Raw genomic sequence first — 22,496 nt, 5'->3', positions numbered from 1 at the left:
CAGGGATATGATTTCGCAGAGGATTTTTAGAGTTAGGGTACTATGGTTGGGCTGTGGTTGGACTTGATGATCTTTGGGGTCTTTTCCAACCTGGGTGATTCTATGATTCTAACTGCCACCTCACCACAACTTCCTTTCAGGGAGTTGTAGAGAGTGATGAGGTCTCCCCTGAGCCTCCTTGTTTGCAGAAGGGAAAATCCCAGTTCCTTCAGCTTCTCCCATAAGACTTGTGTTCCAAACCCCTCACAGCTTTGTGGCCCTTCTCTGGGCACGCTCCAAGGCCTCAGTGTTTCTCTTGCAATGAGGGGTCTAAAAGCCAACACAGTACTCGAGGTGCAGCCTCACCAGAGCTGAGTATATTAAATACTAAATGACTTGCCTATCTAGGGTAACAGTACAGACTAACGTCTGGTGTCATAAATTTACATTCCTGCATTGACTTTTTAAAAATGAATTTTCACTGTTTTTGCTTTGCTTTACTATTTTACTGAGCACTTACCCTACGTCAGTAACTGCTAGTGATCAGTTGTGCAAATTTTAAACCACTTAGTGCATCTTAATACAGGTGGTTGTTTTGTTTTTTGTAGAGACAGAGATAAAATAATGTAAAATATCACCGCAGAAACATTCTCTCTTCATAGAGTTTCCAGCCAAGTTTAACCTTTTTTTTTTTTTTTTTTTTTTTGTGGGAGGTCATAGCTCCAGTTAAATCAGTCCTAGACATGCCAGTGTTGGCTACATAATCATGCTTTGTTCTCTTCATAGCTACTAAAATCTGTGTTTTGGCAGGTGTGCTATTAACTTGGAGCTGATAAGCCAGCCCTCCCTCTGAAAAATGCAGGAGTAACTGCTTCTGTGCCTCACTATGGGACAAATTAACCCTTGGAACTAAATATACTCAGTTTTGTATGTTTGGAAAATGTTCTCATTTTATTTACCACTAGGGTTTGATGTCACTAATATTTCTTATGGAACTAATTGTATTTATTTCCTCAAATATTATTTAAAAAGAAAAATATTATTTTCTTTTTTTTAACTCGTTACTAAATCTCCATTAATTACTGAGTCAAAAAAAGCAGATTAACCCTTCCATTTTCTCTTCCCAAGAGAAAGAATGCTGCCAAGCTTACTGGGTTCTCATCTTAAATCGAGCATTTTGCCTTTGCTATTGAAGGAGATTAGAGTTGTGGAATTGCAATCTGGAGAGGCTGTTCTGCAGCTGTAGAAGCTACGAGGACAAAACAGTTTTTTCAGTCATTTTCTGATTTGTTTGGAGAAAGCTTAAGCCTGGCAAAAAGTTTTAAATCAACAAAACTCTTTCAATTATTCTTTATAGAATAGATTGCTTTAGTTCTCAGAATCACTGAATCACAAGGTTGGAAAGGACCTACAAGATCATCTAGTCCAACTGTTCTCTCTTTACCATACCTGCAGAAAACCACTAACCCATATCTCCTAGCTCCCTATCTAGACACTTCCTGAACACTGCCAGGGATGGCGACTTTACCACCTCCCTGGGCAGCCATTCCAGTGCCTCTCACTCTCTGAGAGAAAAAGTTCCTTATGTCCAATCTAAACCTCATCTGATACAACTTGTGGCCGTTTCCTTGGGTCCTGTTTGTTGCCTGGCAGGAGAGGCCAAGCCCCTCCTCATCACAACCTCCCTTCAGGAAGTTGTAAAGTGCAATGAGGTCTCCCCTGAGCCTCCTCTTCTCCAGACTAAACAATCCCAGCTCCCTGAGCCACTCCTCGTAAGACCAAATTTCATAATATAAAATAAGTCCAAAACAAATTTGAGTTAAGAAGTATTGAGTAGATGATCTTACTAATGATAGCTAAGTTAACGCATTAGCTGGCTTCTGAATGAAGGGAACCTCTTGGCCCTGGGTGTTGTTTTGGGGAATATGAGCCTCATGTTGTGTGCATTGTCTTTATGAATTCGGTTACATTTGGCATGCATTGATTTGCTCTGTTCTGAAGGGAGTGGTCAGGTCTTGCTCGAGTTTGAGGTAAGGAAGGTGACAGTACATTTTCTGCAAGCTTTTTTTTGGAGGAGACTATCTGAAGCATTATATACTGGCTCTGACTCTCCTTTTGCAGTTACATGTATATAACAGTTATGGTTTGTCTCCCCTTTTATGGTTTGCTGGTTTTTTTAGGAATAGAAAAAGAATTGCTTGCAAAGAAATTCACTATTTCCTAACACAGCTGATGGTCTTTAAGGAATGAATGAACACTTGGCTCTGTAAAGCTTGGAACTGTAAACATCCTCAGTCAGGAATGACTGATTTACCACCAGACTATTATTCCTAGTAGTTCTTAGCATGTATTTCTGATCTCCCTTCATTTTGGTCATTGTTTTTACTGCACGGCTGCCTTTTAATAATTAATAACAAGCAAAGAAGAAAAAAGCTTAGAAGTTCACTTAAAAGCAAAGTAATTGCCGTGTTTCTAATAAGTGTGAAATTTCCTGGTAGGTGCAGCATAACTGAGTGGTTGAGTTTTAAATCCAAGTTTCAGCATGGACTGATTTCCATCTAACTGTAAAACTGTAGAGGAATTGCTGCAGCAAAGTAACTTTTCTTAAGTGTAAAACTAAATAGGAGAACTAATCTTGGTATTTTATTAAACAAAGAACTTCATAATGTTTAGAGTACAGTCTGCTTTTTTGTGTAATGCAGAACCCAAATCCTTTTCAGAATTTACTGTTGAAACAATAATTGATGTCTAATTACTGATGCTCGTTACCTCTGGTGCTTTCTCTTAAGGCACAACAGAAATTTCTGGTTTGCGTTACAGAACTATCAGAGTAGCAAGTGAAGTACAGATGGCAGGCAGGAAAATAACTCTCAGCATCTGCAGCCTGTGCCAATAACTTGTTAAAACGGCTTTTCTCTCAAGTTTCCATTTGCCCAAAGTTGCTTTAATAATGGTTATTAAAGAAGCGAAGGGGAAGCAAAAAATGGTGATGCAAGTTATGCTGCAGCTGTTGAAATCACTGTTCTCCTCTTCACTCTCCTTTTCTTCCCTCCTTTCTTGCAGACAGCCAGGCGAGCCGTTATCATTCTAATGTTTTTGCTGATTTCTTGTTCTTTAGGTGGGCCACTATGGGATGTATTTTTCTTATGTGGTTGGTGTATATTTGTAAATCCTTGCTATCAAGGACATTTTCCGTCAAGTCTTGTCTTGTTTTGGCTTTCCAATTGGGAACACTTTGTTCAGGACTTCTTAAATATATGTTGGCTCATGTGAGGTAGGATTATTTTTTTAAGCTAGATGTTCTTAAACAAATGCATGTAAGACCAAATTGTTGAGCTGCTTTCAGTGTTGTATGAAAACTAAGAAATGGTTATATATCTGCTGTGAAAGGACAAAGGATAGAGGACCACTGTATCCCTATAATATAATAAAAGGTAGATTAAATGCGTCCTGTGTTTGTAATCTCTATTTAAAGGATGGAATTCTTTTGTGGATGGTGAGCTCTAAACTTATGCAGTGAGATGATGACAGTCTAACAGATCGGGGCTGCAGAGGTGCTAACAGCTGCTACCCTGAGAACTGACAGGAGAAAAGCAAGGTAGCCAAGAAGCAGCGCTGCAAAGACAAATGGATCACCCCTTTATAGATTAAAGACGTCCTGGTCAGTTCATGTTTTCACTGTGGTATTTAATTTGCAGTTGAAATGTTTAGTGGAGCTGGATGTGACTTCTATAAAAAGTGTTGAAATTTAGATTTCTAATTGCAATTGGTACCAAATAACTCCAAGTAATGTAGATAGTTCTCTTGACAAGGCATTGTGTTTCATTAGCTGAATATGTGATGTGTTTAAGGAAGTTTTTTACATTTTTTTTTTTTTTCTCCCTGTTAGTTCCCCAGGTAGAGATACGAGGTTTCCCTGCTGGTATTGTTGCATGTAGGTTTAGTGAATTACCAGGAACCACATTCACTTGCTAATAAATGAAGGGGGACCTGACTGGGGGGAGCTGTAGGGGGACCACAGTACCAGCATTGTCAGGACAATCTTCTCCTGGCAAGTAGGGCTGTATAGTAGAAGCTCTTTACTTTCTTTCTGGTATGCTCTTCAGAAAGATGTTATCAGTGGTGGTAAATGGAGTGGCAGGTAGGCACTCAACCTGTAATTCCATTAATTTAAACAGCTGTAAGATTAAATACCTTTTGTTAGTGAAAAAGAGAGCAGTTAACTGCTTAGAGAACTGTAGGTAAAGGTAGCAAGTAATGCTAGCTCATGAAAGTAAGCCTGCTTAACTCATTGTTTTTATTGTCAACAAAACAGATTATGAATAGGGTACGGTAGAAACTGTAGAGTATAAAGAAGAGGGGAGGGATCCAAATGACTTCAGCATTTCAGGTTAATTTCTGTAAATACAAGCATTTGAAGTACACCTAAACTCCCTGTCTTGGCTTTTCTAAGAAAACCTTGTGTAGCTGCTTAAACCAGTTGTGTCACTGATAATGGTCTGCTGGAAGTGTCAGAATGCATTATGAAATAAAATTGATTTAATTGCATCAAGTCACTGGATTCCAAGATTTGGATTTCTTGTCAAATGAGAGATTGAATTAAATGCTGGATTTTGGATAGTTAATAACATCAGATAAGTATAATAATCTGCAGATTTTTTAGTAACAAAGAGAAAACTGAGACTTTAGGGAATAACAGTAAAAGAATTGAAGTCTTGAGTACTAAGTGAAAGTTTCCTGGTTGTGCTAACAGCTAAGAGGTCTGTCCATGATTCCCTCATGCTTGCTGTAAATACTGTTTCTAAACCTACGTACATCATAAAGCGTAAAAAGGAAAGGGACTGAGTGATGTCAATTCCTCTTTGGAAGTTCAGCTTAGTACTGAAGCTTGCATCGAGGGTGTAGTCCTGGACCTGTCTGAGTGTGCATCCACCCCAGGAATCTGACTTGTCTAAATATGCTCTTCCCCATTATTTCTTGACCACTTACTTCCTGGCTGTAGCTCATGGTAGTAATATTTCACGTCTTAAAAAAAAAGAATTGGATCCTTCTGCATTTCTGTAGGCAGTCAGTTCCTCTCTTCTTCTTTGCACTTTTTTAATGGGTAGCTGAACCCTGTAACCTTCACTTCTCTGTTTCTTGGAAGACATCTATGTACTGTCTTTCACTTCACTTTTATTTTATTTTATTTTTTTTTGCCCCAGTATATTTTCAACCCAAGCCTGCAAAAAAGAGAATGGAGCGGAGAAAGCAGCTCATGTCCAAATGTGGCCAAGCCTGGCCTGCTGCTTTATGCATATCCTCTAATCATGACTGCTACAGTTGTTGTCTTACCTTTTACACTCAGTAGCTCAAGGCAAGTTTTATTGCAGGAGACAAAAGAGTTTGGAGATGGAGCAGAGAGCAGGAGAGAGCTAGCAAAGGGGGATGGCATGGGAGAAAGAGAGCAGGAGCACAAGGATGGGTTGTTACTGGGACTTTTCTCTCTTTTCAATCGTAACTCTGTGGTTTCCTGATGGATAACAGGTGCGTATGGGAACAAAACTGGTTCTGTAGGGATGTTGCCAGTTTGAGTTTAAGTAGAGGAATGCAAAATTGGAAAGAACAGGCTAGCCCCACAGCTCCAGTCCCATTGCAGTCTGAGTTTTAGAGCATGCAGGATGTTTTATCTGCACACTGCTGCACCATAAAATGTTTGCAGGGTGCTAAAAGATCTGTAGAAAAAGATTCCAGTTGTAGCTGATGAGGCAGAAAGCAAGCAGGACAGATTAATGACGCTGCTATTTAAGGAACCAGTAGGTTTCATAGGAAAATGTGTTGCATTTTATGACTTTATGAGGAGTAACCTGTGCTGTCCACTGTGTTGGCGGGGGGTGGGAGAAGAGAGGTGTTATTTTGGAATATGATGACCCCTGCAGCTCCTCATCTAGAACTGAGTTTAGTCATGAGCATGTGAGTAAAATGGATTGGGCAGGGTACCTGGGAGAGTACTGCATAGGTAAGAGCACCAGTGCTTTAGACCTGAATCCTGTTCATAGATGTGTCTGATTTCTGCTCCCAGACATTGTTTGTTCTAGAAAAAAGGACAAGCTCTACTTACTTATCTAAATAAGAAAAGTGACCGGCTCCTCATTATTCTTTTACCCTTGCTTCAGTCTAAGTTCCTTTTGTTGTTGAACATAATATATCTGATGTCTTGTACAGTTCTAATAATAGTTCTCCATTTCTAAAGAAAAGAGCTTTTTTTTTTTTTTTTAGCATCTTTTAGAATTGCGTGCGCTACTTCTGCAACTGTGTGCAGCTGCTGTTTTGGTTCTCCTTCTGCTGGGCAGAAGAGCCCAAACTTTCTTCTTCCTTCACCTCCGCTTGAAAGCTCTAGATTTTGTTGTTGGAAGGGATCAACTTTGCATGTGTTTCAAGTATGATGATCCAGTCTTCTTCAGATTTGGCTTGTTTCTTCTGATTGCTAATTGGCATGTGGAACAAGCCTGCTTCCTAATAAACACAGTAATGATGTTATCCTGATGACTTGGATTTTAAGATCTTCCTTTATGTGGAAGTATAGACTCTTGTATAGACTTATTTGATTCAGACTGGACATTAGGAAGTATTACTTCTCGGAAAGGGTAGTCAGGCATTGGAATGCACTTCCCAGGGAGGTGGTGGAGTCATCGACCATGGGAGTGTTCAAGAAACGTTTGGATGTTGTGTTGAGGAATATGATTTAGGCAGGAAGTGTTGGTAATGGTTGGACTAGATGATCTTCTAGGTCTTTATCAACCTTGATAATTCTGTGATTCTGTGATTCAATCTTATTCTGTCTGCATGATTTAATTCCGAAAAAGTTCTTTCATCTGAGGTCTGCTACCTTAACCCTTTCTAATGCTAATCAACCTTCTCCCTGGGAGGTGAGAATGGGGAGATCCCAGCCACACTGCCAGTGGTTTGAAGTTCGGAATTGAGTTGAAAATGGTGTAAACAATAGAAAACATTTGCGGCCTCAAAATATGGAGTCAGGTGTTGATTCCTGGCCATAGGACATGCAGTGTTTGAATTGCAGGCTAAGATAAGGTTTTATGTTGGCTTGACTGACGCAAAGCGTTCTTATCACGAGCAGTCTCCTGCTAATAGATTTTGAATCATTCCAAAACGGTCAGTTTTGCTTATATAAGTATGAATTTTGCTCTTTGTGGAGAGCGTAAAGCCTGAAAAATGTTAAAATAAACCAGGAAATGCTCAACTGGCTCTTGCCAGACTGAATACTGGGGGTGAATCGGTGCCTGAAATGCCAACTGGATGGTTCTGCTCGCCCCAATCTGCAGGGGCCAAGTGAGCAGGGTGAGCAGAAGGTTGCAGAAATTACTGCTTTTGGGTGGGAAGCTGTACAGGACTGAGCAGCAAGGGCTGGGACGCACTGCCTGGCACTGTGTGCCTGCGCTGAGCAGCGTTACCGCTTTGCCTGTGCGTGCTACAGCTGCCCTCCGGACTATGGCCGGAAGCGGAAGTGTGGATTGAAGAGGAACGTGGTCCCTCCGTAGGATGAAACCTGGCCGCCTGCCCGTTATTACCTTTTGCAAGACTGACTGTTTTTGGTTTCGGTCACATTGACTGACAAGGAATGTCAGGAATTCTGCTGAACGTGTTTCAAATGGAAGAGCAAACAATAGGTCTTTCATTCAAGTATCACTGTTATAAAAACTCTTGCATGAATTTAACTTGTTCTGGTGGTGCTGACATGGAGCTCGTAGTTTGTCTACACCATTTCGGCCTTTGTTTCTTCTCCTTTGTGTTAAGACGCTTACTGAAAATGGAATGTGGGCTCTGCCTTTTCTAATCTGGAGTTGACATCGTTTTTGAAATACTTGTGATTAATCTGTACCACTAAAATAGACTTGGAATTGCAAATGCAAGCTCACCAGTTTTTCTTCTGTGAGGCAAGATCGTTCTTCATCTGCTTTGTCCCAGTGCTTTGCCTTGAACTGCTCGGTACACATGCTTGGAAAACACATGCATTAATGATTCTTATTTGTAATTCAGCCTTTGAGCTTTGTCCCAGGAGGTCATTGCAATGGAAAAGTAACAGTAACAGTTACTACCACTGGCAGTGACAGAGGCACTGAATATGGAATTAAGATTGTAGCGCCTTAGTAGTGATTCTCATGCACCTGTTGTCTTGCTCTGCTTGAACACAGTAAGCCCATTCATTCCTTTCAACACTCTTTATGAAGCTGTGCTACAAGTTTGCCAGTAGTGTTAAGAGCAAGTCAGACAGTGAATACACGCTATGGGATGCAACAGCAAAAGATGATGATTTTCTGTTTAACAGGTGTGAAGTTACAGTGGGTATAACACCACATGGGTTTCATGCAGCTCCAGTGTCCTGCTGCCAGTTGCATAATCCTGAGGTGAACCGACTTCCCTGGTGTGCCCTCCCCACCTCTAATGATTTGTGGCCTGGGGGTTTCTTGAACCTGTACCTGTATTTTTGTATGTAAATGCGTGGAGATGTCTTCTGAGAATTCATATCGTTCTTCTAAAATCTATGTAAAATAACATAAGTTACATACTCTGGCAAAAATTTTAAAGTTTGCCTCCCTGTGTGTTATGAGATCAGCTGCCATGATGTTTTGATTCTAATTGTCTGATGTAGTCCATTATTTTCTGATCAGAAGCTGTGAGCATTCGCTACCTACAGCTTTCTTTGTTTGGTGCAAGTTATTGGGTTTGTCACTATCCTGCTTCTTTTTCCTGAAGAGCCTGAGTCTATTAACTGCTTTTGGAACTGAGAACAGGCTGTTGGGAGCACCCTGCTTGTGTTCTTTGTGCTTTGAGTTTTATTAGATGCATTTTGAGATGATGAACCCAGATTGGATGCAGTGCGAGGGATTGATTAGATCATACAGTTATTTGCAGAAATCAAAACTGTGTGTGGAATTAATAACAGGAACGACGGTTTTGTTTTGATTCCCACTGAATTAATTTCCAAACTCAATGTTTTGCAGTTTTGTTGCTAGAGAAGATGGAACATGATGACATTTGCAATAAAACTTTGAAGATTACAGACTTTGGTCTGGCTAGAGAATGGCACAGAACAACCAAAATGAGCGCAGCAGGGACGTATGCGTGGATGGCTCCAGAAGTTATCAAGTCCTCCCTGTTTTCTAAAGGAAGTGATATTTGGAGGTAAGAAGTCAATCTACTAAAGACCATATTCAGTAGAACTGAGCTGAGGATTTTGAATGAATTTCTATTTGAGTCTTTTTCCTGATGGATTCTGAAGTTATCTCAGTAAATGTCAGGTATAGATGCTCTAAGAAAAATATTAGTTTTTCAGCATCTATTTCTGATCTACCTACCATGACTTAAAAATTTGAAAGAAAGATAGGGAAAATAACAGAAAAGCATATTTTTAAAGAGAAAGCAAGATCTCGTTGAGAGAAACCCTTAAAAATCTGTTGGTTAAATAATTTATCTAGAACATTAATATGAAGAGTGATATGCTATTGATACACTACCATACGGTCGACCAATAACAGTATGTTTGCTCCAAATCAGATGTCTGAAAAATCTCATTCTGTATAAAGAAATAGGACCAGCCATCCCCTTGTGTGCCTGTTAAATAAAAAAACATGGCAAACCAGAACTTTGCTGGGTATTGACTTGAAGTTTGTACTGCTTTCTAGGAATCTAAAATGCGATCATGTGTAAAATTAAACAGTTGGCTCTTTTAGCTTCATAGAGATTTTGCTTCTACTAACTGTAGTGAGAAGAGTGTGTACTCATAAAATTATTTTAAGGTGTTTTCTAAGTTATAAAGCCTGTACCTCACTGTGTTCAGTTTGTGAATTTCTCATTAAAGACATCTTGGTAGATCAGATAAATAATATGGTTCTCAATACTGATGCTGTTTTTGAGTGATGTCGTATAGGATACATATACCAAAAAAAGGTATTTTAGGGGAATAGTTGTGATTGCACAATAGCCTTTAAAGGCTTAAAAGCGTCTGAAAAGTCTGTTTCCTTTCTCTTTAAAGTGTTTGTGAGTGATCTAAGGAAGCTATTTGGGGAAGGTGGGGAGGACTTCAATCTGTTTTTTCATGCCTTTTATGCATGCTCTGTGTTGTATAGTTGTTAAGTATGGTCTCATTTTGTGTGGATGCTCGATATTCTACAGCATGAAGTAACATTTTTGATGTTCTCAGGATGATTCTGTACCTGCATTACTGTTTTGTGACACCCATTTGTCTACAGCTGATTTTCAGCATGTTGTTTACATCAGTCTGAGTTGATGACCAGTTGAGAAACATCATTCCCTTCATTCTTTTTTTCCATTCTTCCTTCCTTTTTTTCTTTTTTAATTTTCCTTTTTCTTTTGCGGGGTGGAGTTTGGGTGTAGGCGTTTTCCCTAATCAGCTGTATTCCATGCTTAATTACAGGTCCTGTCCAGTCTTGTTGCTGTGATTTTAGGTATCTGAGGGGGTATGCTTTGGTGCAATTATTTTATATTCTGCTGCAACATTAGTTTACATTTTTGGAACCTACAGTATTTCTCTTCTTCGCCTTCTCTCCTGCACGCCTCTCTTGTAAAAATGTAAGTATTTAGTTCAATGACAGACTTGTAACAGGAGAGGTTTTTAAGTAGAAAGGCTCTGTTTTACAGTATAGATTAGTCCTTCTTGGCTTCTAAAGATTTTCTGCTTACTACACCTCAGTCTGTTCTGTTGCTTATCTTTACTCCTTCTTTAAAAGACAAATGATTCTGCAAATTTAGCAATATTCTGGTTATTGAGGTGCTTTTTATTTTAAAAACATTTGTGTTACATTTGTGAGCATGGGTCTCTCTAAGATGAGAATATTTTTAAGGAACGTTTTAAACTGAAGTTACGTGTACTGAGAACTGATGTCTCTACTCAAGATGTCTCTAGACCACTTACTAAAAACAAGCAAACTCCCGAGCAGTTGAGACTGCTTAAATATGATTGCACATGCAAGCAGCATTCCGGAATCAGCCAGTGCTGGGGTTTGTTATGGCAGGGTTTTCATGCTGTCTTGCAGGCAGTATTTCTCAAGTGTCATCCTAGATAGCAGAGTGTGTTCTTTCTAGGCCCTGAACTTGTACCCTTCTGCTTCACAAACCCAAATTATAAGTACTGTTTGGGGAAATTTGGAGCTATATACAAAAATAACAACAAAGAGGAATTCTACTTTTTCACTCCTGTCTTTCCATTGCTTATTGCATATTTCAGTCTAAGCATGTCAGTCTTATGTAAAAAGCCTGAAAGTGCAAGTTCTCAACAAAATCAGGAAGCTCTTGCTGAATAGCTGCCTTTGCAGCCTGGCATGTTCGTGTACTCTTTGAAGGGATTGATGTGGCAGTGTATAGTGACCTCTGCTTTAGAGGATGGGTTGTAAAGTAAAAGAAACTTTGAGAACTTTGATTACTTCCATTTTGATCAGCTTTTAAAATACATTGAAACAGCAAGTTATTGTTTGAATGAGATATAGAAAGAGAGGCTTAAACCACACTGGACAGCAGGAGAATAAAGGAAAATGATAGCCAAAATGTTTGAGGATCTACTTCCTGAAAGCATTAGTTTGTGACCTTAATCTGTAATTTAATTATATTGTGCCTGTATTTTGGGGCGTGGTTTCTTTTTTTCTTTTTTCCTCGAGATGTAAAAGGAGATGGGTATTACTCCCTTACTCTTTTACAAATGTTGTTTCTATGTACCTTTGACTGCATGCATAGGATGACTGTATGAGTGCTGGTGGAATTTAATGCACAGAGTAGCAGCTTCCATTGTTGAGTAATAAGTAGTGGTTGTCCTGGATAATGATGGACTGACTAGCACCTCCCAAAAACTCCAACACAGGAGGACAAGAAAAATCTGTAGAATTCCTCCCCAGCCCACATTGGTTCTTCGTATGTGGAGTTAAGGCTGCCTTCCCTAAAAGAGGTTAACCTTTTTTGCAGTATGGAAAACTACTGACTGTTAAAGGCTAAAACGGTAAATGTAACTAAAATTAATGGTGCAGCACAAGTTTATGTAAGATGATTTCTTTTTAGTTATTTTTATTATGATTCTGCTTAACTTTAGAATTTGTGCTAAAGTAGGTATAGAATAGTCTGAACCAGGGAATTCCTTGAATGAAAAACAATCTTCACATGCTGGGAAAGTGTAAGATTATTTTTAAGAATATTAAAGAAACAACCTTCAGTAGAATTTTTCCGTCACATACAAAACTTCAGAAAATGTTGTGTTTATTATTGTCAGAAGTATAACTGTTTTAGCATGAAATTGGTCTTTGGAGATTTGAGCGTATGACTGGATGTATAGAGTAGACTGAGAAAAAGTGGGAAATGATTAGGAATCCTGACATTTTTTACTTTTATTGCTTTTTTTTTTTTTTTTTTTTTTTTTTAAGGAATAAACAATACTTCTTAGCTTTTAATTCATTGCTAGCCTGGTGAATTCATTAATTTCCTGAGATTTTTATGATAGCTAAAATTTCTTAGATAAACAGAACACTGCTATTTAAATCTAAGCTCTTCCTGTGTAGTTTCTACACATGTAAGAAATATGTTCTGTTTGTGCTGAAATTGTGTAGTTTATTGGTTTTTTTATTGTTTCTTTATTCACTTATTCTAATGGTACAAGGTTTTGCACAATGCTGAATGACTTTCAAGAAGAAGGCAGTGACAGAAAAACGTCACTGGTTATGTTCTTCTGCTTGTCTCATCTGCTGTAGTTGGGGTTGTGCTTCTAGTACTTGGTGGCACTAGGTGGGGTACATGGAAGGAATGTTGGATATTAAGAGGTACCTAATGCTTAACAGCCCTTTCTGTAAAGAAGTGTTTTCTGATACCCAACCTAAACCTCTCCTGGCACAACTTGATGCTGTTTCCCCTCGTGCTGTCACCAGTGAGAAGAGACCAACCCCACTCCTGGTGTAAGCACCTTTCAGGTATTGGAAGAGAGCAATAAGGTCTCCCCTCATCTTCCTTTTCCCCAGACTAAACAGCCCCAGTTCCTTCAACCTCTCCTCATAGGGTTGAATCTCCAAGCCCTTCACAAGCTTTGTTGCCCTTCTTTGGACCTGCTCTAGCACGTCAATGTCCTTCCTGTACTGAGATGCCCCAAACTGAACATAGTACTCGAGGTGAGGCCTCACCACTGCATCTAGGAAACTGAAATGTTTGGAAAGGTGTATGGCCTGAATGCTCTGGTGAGGTGGTGGGGTGTTGGTTTTTTTTTTTGTTGTTGTTGTTCTTTTGTTTGACTTTGATGGAGAAAAGATTGCTTGTTTTCCTCTGGTTCAAACTTCTAGTCCGAAGTGAGATTTACATGATACTAGTGTTTATAGAGCAGTCGCTTCAGGTTATATTTTGAGTCCATATTTTTTCAGCTAGCATGTGACAGTATGGTAGGATTGCAACTAAGTCACATTGAATTTGGCTATTTGCTACTGGAGAAAAGGTGTGAGATGACTGAAGTAGAGTCAACTCTTTAAGGCATTCACTTGGACATGAGAAATCCTCAGGAATTTCAGTACATGGTTGAACGCGTACTTGTTTGTTCTTGATTAAAGTACCAGTATTTTGAAAAATAACCATTTAAAAATTACTTTTTGTAGTTATGGAGTGTTGCTGTGGGAACTGCTTACAGGAGAAGTTCCTTACCGTGGCATTGATGGCCTCGCTGTGGCTTATGGAGTTGCTGTCAATAAGCTTACTTTGCCCATTCCATCCACTTGTCCTGAACCATTTGCAAAACTAATGAAAGGTATATATATTTGTTGTCTTTTTTTCCCACTTATATATTTAAACAGTTAAGGATTTGGGTATGTATTCTTGTCTGTAATAGTCATAGGATTCAAAATAAGCACCATATTTGATAATGCACTGCATATAAAATATTTTCTTCTTTTTGAGGCAATCTGGTATTACCGACTGTTGAACGCTTCTGAACAAGTCGTGCATCATTGCAGTACACCACTTAAGTTTTTCAGTGGTATACAGAGTATACTTTATCCCTAATTTTAAAGATTTCTTTTTACACTCAAATTGCATTGATTTTCCTAAAATATGAGTCAATACAAGATAATTATAAATTCCCAAAGGGAAGAACTGAAAATAGCATTTTCTCATTATTTTTTTCCTGAAAGTAAAAAATGTTTTTGACATGCTCCAGAGAGAAATAATTCTTGCTCACTAATGGCAATTTCCTCATGTGTAATCTCTTTACCTTTTGATAAATACCTTTTCTATGTAGTACTGCTAGTTCAACTATTTGAGATCCTAAAGACTGAGGTGAAAAAAATCTGATTATTAACTAAAAACAGTCTTGAATAAGGTAGTTAAGATATCACTTACAGAAACAGAACTAGAGAAGCCTTGAAGATGAAGGTTATAGTGCGTTATAACTTGAAGTACAATAGCAAGCAACTGGAAATTCATTTTATTCTTCAAAACGTTATATGTACTATTAAGCACTGATGGGATTCTAATAAATTCTAGAATGCTGGGAACAGGATCCTCATATCCGACCATCGTTTGCCATAATTCTTGAACAGCTTACTGCCATTGAGGGGGCAGTAATGACTGAAATGCCTCAAGAATCTTTCCATTCCATGCAAGACGACTGGAAATTGGAAATTCAGCAGATATTCAATGAATTGAGGACCAAGGAAAAAGTAAGTTCATTTTCCATTTGCATGGCAGTGAAGGAATGGTATGTGTGATGTGCTACAGCAGATGTTTGAATTATGGCTTCTCAAAGTAATGCCTCTCACCAACTAAATCAGGTTTCTAGCAAGTGAGAGGCTAAACTACATTAGAGAAGATTTATTTGCATTAAAACAAGTTATTAATCTAATTACTTATCTTTGTTGGTGGATGTACTATTCTGAAATTCCATTAATGTTTCTCATCAGTATTTTTTGACAGCACTTTAACCAACTTGCAGCAAGCTTACTTAAGGACAAAAGGTTATTATTGGTTTTCTTGGATTGCAGACACTTTTCTCCTTTTTTTTGATAATGAAATCAGTACAGTTCTGAATGATGAACCTGTAATTAGAGGTACTTCAGTTGAACGAAATCATTAAGTTTATTAGGAAACAGTATAATTGTTGTGAGGGTTGTAGTGTGATTAGCTCATTCAGTAGTATAGTTGAAAAGGCAACATATCCCCACCTGCTTCCCCAAAGAAAATGGTTTGCAGATCAGGTTGTAGATTTTTTTAGCATGTTGGGGTTTTTTTCTGACTATTTGAATGCATCATTTACAAAACAAGCAAGAATTTATTATCCTAAATTCTATAGCCACTTCAGGTTTCCATGATTCTTAGTTTCATAAATTTAAAATGTTAATAGCTATGAGTAAATAACCGATCTTTTTGAGATCACTCTGTTAATATGTCCATTTATCGTAAATGTCGCAGTTTAATTACACCTTCAAGCAATAGTGCTGGCCCATCAATTCTTATTCCATTTCATTTAGAAACGAGGGCAGTACCAATTGTGAAAGTTTTATTAACAACCATGGTCTTTAATCAGCTAGACCTGTTATTGTTTTCTTATAGGCAAGTTGGCTGGCCTTGATCTGTCTGCCTCACAGATGTATGTAGTTGTTACCATGCTAGTTATCTATTTTCTGTCCTATTGGGGTTTTTGTTGTTGTTGTTGTTTTCCCTCCCTCCTGAGTATTATTAAATGTCAAGTCTGCCAGTCCAGAATCTTTTGGCTGTTTCTCCTTGAAACTCTGGGATGTGGTGTCTGAAACTATTTGTCTTCATGTTTTGCTTTTAGTTATCCTTTTGTATCACAGTTACAAGTGTTTCTAGCAGAAATGGATGCCTCCCTTGCAGATCTCTTGCAATAATACAGTTGCCTGGTATACATTGTTATTTTTCATTAAGCAAATATGTAATAGGTACAGAAGATTACTGAGGTGCAGGAATTTGTAGACAAATTCTTATAAAGCAGTCATTTAAATACTGACAGCGCCCCACACCTCTTACCACCAAATGCCAGAGATGGCTACTTGTGGCCTATTAGGTTATGTTGGATGTGGCGTTACGGATCTTCTGTAGTAGAATCATAGAATTACCCAGGTTGGAAAAGACCTCAGAGATCAAGTCCAACCACAGCCCAACCATAGTACCCTAACTCTAACAACCCTCTGCTAGTGTAAATCAATGCATGTGATTATTCAGATTTGTCAGTCACTGCCAAGTCTGTAGTATCCTCAATAACAGTCTTCCTTATTTCCAATCTGCCCTTGTTTCTGCCCTCTGGTTTTCCCTTTTCCATTTCACGCCACAGAACTGAGCTTGTGTTAGACATGTTATCTATAAGCTTCTTGCCTGCAGATTGTTGGTGGGCTATGTGTCACTCTAGCTGTCAGATTTCTTCCTTTGCAGCTGAATTATGGTCCCTCTACAAAGGGAAGAAACTCTCATTTTTACTAGCTGTGTGGCCAACAGCCACTGCCATAGGGCCTAGCTCTTTTTTTTTCCCCTGCAGTAAGTGCTCAACCAACCATTTTCTCCTTTTTGCTGTGGGAGCGCTTGGAACAAGAAAAGGCATTCCCATTCAGGTGTGCGTGTTTATTTTTCTGTAGGTATTAGTCCAGCATGAGATTTTCTTTTGAAGAAACTCATACTGACTAAATCAAGCTGAGTATAAGTTAGCACAGATTTTTGTGGGAAGAGTTATATTTTTGGCATAACAGTGAATTAAGCCTAATTAGGGAAAGGAAAAGATTAATGAAATTTACTTCTCATGTGCCTAATTAAGTGCACTTCCAAAAGCATCTGCCCTAATTAGGTAAACGTAGAAGAATGAAAGCATGTAACTTTGACTTAGACAAGTTATTCAAATGTTTGTGCTTGCTTTATTTAGCACATTATCAATTTTACCGACAGGTACTAGGGAGAGAGTCAAGTTTATGAAGCATTTATATCATTATTATAATAAAATGAAGAAAAAAACAACAACCCTGTGTGGAGTCTCTTTCCCTATGAAAGAGAAACTTCTGTAGCTGGAGGAATTTCCTCAAGGGCTTGCTGTAAATGAGTGATGGTGACACCCACTTCAAGAAGAGATTACAATCTTTTGTGATGAGCATTCTTGAGCAACTTAAATATAGAACTCTTTCCTAGCTTCCTTATAATGAGTGTTGTAATTGGAGAGTGGTGTAGAAACATTGCATAACTAATTGCAGTAGGTCTATCTTTAATTAGTTTATTTGGAAAAGAGTAAATACTAAAACTCTCAATGAGGAAACGCTTTCATTTTCTAGATTGTCTGTCTTTTCAGTACAGACCTTCAGTTTTTTCCTCGTTACTGAGCTTTATGTCCTGGGGTTGAGGATGAGAGGTGCATAGTCAAGAGTATCCCCCAAAGCTTCATAGTAATAAACATCCTTTCTGTTTTAAACTCTGATGTACCTTTATCCTAAATTTGAATTCATCTGTCTTCTGCTTCCAAATCTTTTTTGTTTGTTTGTTCAATTTTGATGTGACAGAAGGAAGAGAAAAGGAAAAATCTGTCAGTAACCTCTAAATTAAAAAGTGTTAAAAGTTATTAAACACCCAAAATTTTCCTTGCTGCTGGCATGAAGACAGGCCCCTTTGAATTCCCAACAGGCATAATCACCTTTTGCCAAGGTGTGTATGTTAAGAGTGGATTTAAAAGGAAAAAATATATAGGTTTTTTTTTTCTAAAAAAAGTTCTGTTGAAACAGGCTCACTCCAAATTAGCAAGTTGTCTAAAATGTGTCTGCCAATTAAATTAAATTTGAAACCAGTGATAAGCAATATGTGTATGCTAATTGTAAAGAGAAAAAATACAACTATCTCTCTGAGGAGCAGCTGCTTCTCACTGAACCAGCATTTAATTTGATTCAGTGGTAACCTGTCTTTCTGAAATCCCTCAGTTGTTTAGACAGGAGCAGAGGGGGATATTTTTTGCGCTTGTTTGGGAACATCAAACTAACGCAGTTCAGAAGCCACCTTATTCTGAAGAAAATGGGTGTTGAAAGAGCAGAATATTTGTTTTATGCTGGTAGTCTTTCAATAGAAGCTGGATGTTAGCTGAGGAATAGTGCTACTATATTATGTTGGTGGATACCGATGGCCAGAAATATGCAGTCTGTTCTACTTTTATAGGAAGAATGTATGGTGACTGAATGAATGAGTTTTAATTAGGGAAAAAAGATACCTAAGTATCTAGAACTCTTAGTATAGCTTGATTACCATTGCTGAATTTCTGTTTTCAACCAAATTTCAATTTGGATAGATTTTACACAATCATCCATTGAAAGGAAAAGGTTATCTAGTGAGAAATATAGTATCAGTCACATGGTAACTTCTCCTTTTCTCATCGCTTAAATTTCAAGCATTTTTTGTCAAGTTTATTTTTTTTTTTTTTTCTTTTTTTTTTCTTCCTTAAGTTTATGATAAAGATCATTTTATGATTGTAGGATTACAGCTTTTTACCCTTGGGAATTTATTTACCCTAAAAAATAATGACATTTCTTGATAGTGCTTTTCCTTCTGAGAAAAGAAAGGCAAAAGAGCAACTATTGCATGGGCTTGATAGTTTGGTAGTCCATGTGGTGCAATTCAGTGACTAGCTACTTGATGCTACACAGATACCTGCTGGATTTTAATTAAGAAACAGCTGTCTTCTTAGTTTATCCTATTACACTAATTCTCATTCATTATAATACTGATTGCTTTTTCAGATAGAAAAAAGCCTAATACATGGCTGAAAAACAGGAAAGGTTAGGAAAATTAAGATAAATGCATTCACTTGTTTTCATCAGGTCATTCCTTTTTATTTAGTGTATGGAAGTTATCAAGGAGCAGCCCTTGTGGGATGGGAGAGTCTCTGATGTGAAGTACTTAGAGAACATTTTGTGCTAGGCTTTAAGCCGATAATCTTTGGTTTGATATGTTGTCCCCATTTCTATTGCTTACCTAGCTTAAGTATCTCAGGCTAAATTCTTCTAAGGAAATCTGTATAATGCTTGTTTGCATCTAGATATAGAATCTTCACTTATGCAGAATGGTGGACTGTCAGGTTGTATGTGCATGTTAAATATAGATAGTGCACTGTGAAAGTAGATAAGGAAATACAACTTACTGAATACTTGCAATATCCTCTAATACAGCTTTTACATTGTTACTTGGTTTCATTTGTGCAAATCTTATTTTAGGAGCTTCGATCACGAGAAGAAGAGCTGACAAGAGCAGCTCTTCAGCAAAAATCTCAAGAAGAACTGCTTAAACGGCGTGAGCAACAGTTAGCAGAACGTGAGATTGATGTATTGGAGCGTGAACTGAACATCATGATATTCCAGTTAAATCAAGAGAAACCCAATGTGAAGAAGAGAAAGGGCAAATTTAAAAGAAGCCGGTTAAAACTTAAAGATGGACACAGAATTAGCTTGCCTTCAGGTTTGAAGTTTTCTTTTAAGTTTAAGCAACATGTATTATGATTAAATGCACAGGCTTCAGTGGTTAAAATTTTCAGTACTGGCTGATATTTTCATTCATTTATAGTTTCTTCTACCTCAAATAAGTGCAAAGAATATGGAAGAACCACTTTTACGTGCTATATTTTTTTTAAGTAGTCCCCGTCTCAGGGGAATCTTTCACCTGATTCAATCAAATCTACTGTTTCTGGAGGGAAAGCATGAAAACTGAAAGATTTGAAGATCTGAACTTTCAGATTTTTGCCGTCTTAGTGCCTCTAGAGAACTACCTTTTTATCGCATCACAGGACTTCATATCAAATATAACTATTTGCCTTAAGCTTGCAAGTATCTTGTGGAAAAATAGTACTTCATAAAGACATGAAATATCAATTTAGTAGGTGTAAAAATGTTCAGATAAAACCATTGTGGAGGAGGTGCACTTGTAGGGGATCAGAACATTCTGCTCAGACTGATTGTGTTGCCTTATTAATATTGCCACTAGATGTCACTAGGCAAACTCAAGATTATGCCCATGATTTGCAAGCCTTCACCAATGTCAGTAGTACTCTGTGGTTAACTGGATCCTTCCAGTAGTTCCCGGGTTTGTCAATTTATTACCAATGCCCCATGTGCCTAATGGCATGTTAACTTGGTGTGGATCAAACTGTAGCTGTCTAGTAGCTGGGAAGAGACAAAGAATGAATGAATATTTAAACATATTGGTTTAAGCTGAATCACAAGCTTAAACTTAATATTTGTTTCTTTTTTCCTGATTCTGTCTCTACCTTATCTGAAAAAGTGATAAATCAACAGTGTTATCCAAAATACCACTTAGTTGTCAAGAATCACGCAGATGAACTTGTCCTTGAGGCAGTTCTGTTGTAAGAAAAACATTCAATCTTAATTGCATTGTTGATAGGGATTAGAGAAGGGCATGTGATCAAACTTCATTTCATTACGTTTTTCTTCCTTTCCAATATATTATTTATTACTTGGATGCAAATATTGGTAATTCTGTATTTTGGTGCCTTGAATTTCCAGCATGTTGATGGGTATGTCCTCTTAAATGTAATATATTGTTTAGATTTTGTGACAGCCCAAACTTTTGAATAACAGCTGGCAATCAGGATGTGTCTCAGTCTTGGATCCAACTGAATGTAGCTCCTTTTGTGGGTGTTTCTGCAAAAGTATTGTACGGAGTCTGTGAGGGTGTGAAATCATACCTGTTTGAAAAGGAGATCTAATTTGTTGCATTAAGGATCAGAATTTGTCGGCATACTTAGTATGAACATCTCTTATGTTATCAAATGTCATTATATAATTTTGATTTGGTAGTACAACAGTATAATCTACTAAAGATTCTTTATTTAGAACTTTTTTTTTTTTAAATTATTTCTAATAGATTTCCAGCACAAAATAACGGTGCAGGCATCTCCTAATCTGGATAAAAGGAGGAGTTTAAACAGTAACAGTTCTAGTCCATCAAGTAGCCCCACAATAATTCCTCGTCTTCGAGCTATACAGTGTAAGTCTCCAGCATTTCTGTTCGTTTGTCCAGTCAATACAGAATGTTTGTTTTATATTTTCACTGAAACACATTGGTAATATTATCAATTTCAGACAGGTTTCTGTTCTCCAGGTCCCTTAACTTGTTCTAACTTTTGCAAGCTATTGTTTGATGGGAAGGAAAATCTTGCTAAAATGCTAACTGATTTTCAGCAGCTCAGAATGACTGTGGATGTTTTAAACCATATATTTTGTTAATAACTTTAGGAATTCATTTGTATGAAGATTGAAATAAAACAGAACAATCACAATTTACGAAGGCAAAATGCAAAACAAGCTTAGATGGGGAAGCAAATTTTTATTAAGTTTACTACAGTTGCTAAATGAAATCAGTAGTTGTTTAAAAAATAAAAATATTCAGAGAATGAATCAGTCTCATAAGCTGGAAAACCTGAGTGTTCAACCAGCAACTCATCTTGCTTAGGAAAAAAAGGAAAGTAAACTGTAAGAAAATATAAAAACAGAAGAAAATAAAGATGAAATCTTACCCTCTTTGTTTTTTTCCTTCCCCCCCACCCCTCCTCCAAACAAGGAAAAGGTTGCTTGACAACCTACATTATTCTCTGTGTAGTGGTGACAGAAGGAATACAGTGGAGATAGCTGTTAGGAATGTGGAAGGAAACCTGTTGTGTTTTTATAATAAAGCCCACCTTTATATTTGAGATAACTGCATGTAGATAGGGGTAAATTCTCATGTGATTCGCTGCCTGCTTTTATGCTGCCTAATCAGTTGTGCAGAGTAGATTGCCTGGTTGCTCTTATTTAAAGTGGAATGTTACACGAGATGGAAAACCCTCAAATTTCTGTCTATTTAAAGTCAGTAGAACCAGTTCCAACTGGTTGTTTATGGATAGGGACTAAATGTTGTTGCCAAAGGAGTTTCCTATTAAGGAATGTACTTCAGAATCTCTATCAGATATGCATATGGAGGAGGAGAGATCAACGTGCATGCTGTTTTTCTTTCCCTGTGTGCTATTTTGTAGCTAGATAACAGCTATTTCATTTTTTGAGTCTACTTGAAACTCCAAAACTTGGATAGAAACCAGGTCTCTCTTCTTTGGAAATATCTCTGCTTTATGAAGACCTTTTCAGTAATTATTCCCTAAAGGTGAAGTGCTGCCTTTTCCAGTTCAGTAAATACCAGAATTGTTATTGCCAGAACTCACACTGTTCACTGAGTAAATACTGTTACTACCCATATGTTGCATGTAATGGAGCAAGATGGACTGACTCCATCTTGCTTTTCTTAAAGAAAATTTGATATTGAAGGTAAATTCTATGAGGAGAGCTCATCAAGTGGAAGTGGTGGGTTGTCTTTTTTTGGGGGGGGAGCAGGGGGGAAGGGAGGGGAGTTTTTTAATCTTGTGGAATATCATGACTACATATAAACAAGACTGTCCTGTTTTATCTCTCATTTTCCTGGTTCTGTATAGAAGTGCTTGGAAGTGCACTAAATTCCTGGTATGG

The 22,496-nt window shown here is 37.8% G+C and overlaps 1 protein-coding gene across 4 annotated transcripts in view; it reads left to right on the top strand.

The window, feature by feature from the left end:
• Positions 1 to 22,496, top strand: part of MAP3K21 (mitogen-activated protein kinase kinase kinase 21) — a 40,827-nt gene that overhangs the window by 9,066 nt on the left and 9,265 nt on the right. For all 4 annotated transcript variants that reach the window (XM_032443583.1, XM_015857902.2, XM_032443581.1 and 1 more), the window contains exons 2-6: positions 8,982 to 9,162; positions 13,614 to 13,762; positions 14,497 to 14,672; positions 19,203 to 19,443; positions 20,866 to 20,988. In XM_032443583.1, the coding sequence (XP_032299474.1) occupies positions 8,982 to 9,162; positions 13,614 to 13,762; positions 14,497 to 14,672; positions 19,203 to 19,443; positions 20,866 to 20,988 (870 nt within the window). The remainder of the gene's footprint in view (positions 1 to 8,981; positions 9,163 to 13,613; positions 13,763 to 14,496; positions 14,673 to 19,202; positions 19,444 to 20,865; positions 20,989 to 22,496) is intronic.

This window comes from Coturnix japonica, chromosome 3 (genome assembly GCF_001577835.2).
Source record: "Coturnix japonica isolate 7356 chromosome 3, Coturnix japonica 2.1, whole genome shotgun sequence".
Lineage (NCBI taxonomy): Eukaryota > Metazoa > Chordata > Aves > Galliformes > Phasianidae > Coturnix > Coturnix japonica.
This window is presented reverse-complemented; position numbering and strand designations above follow the sequence as displayed.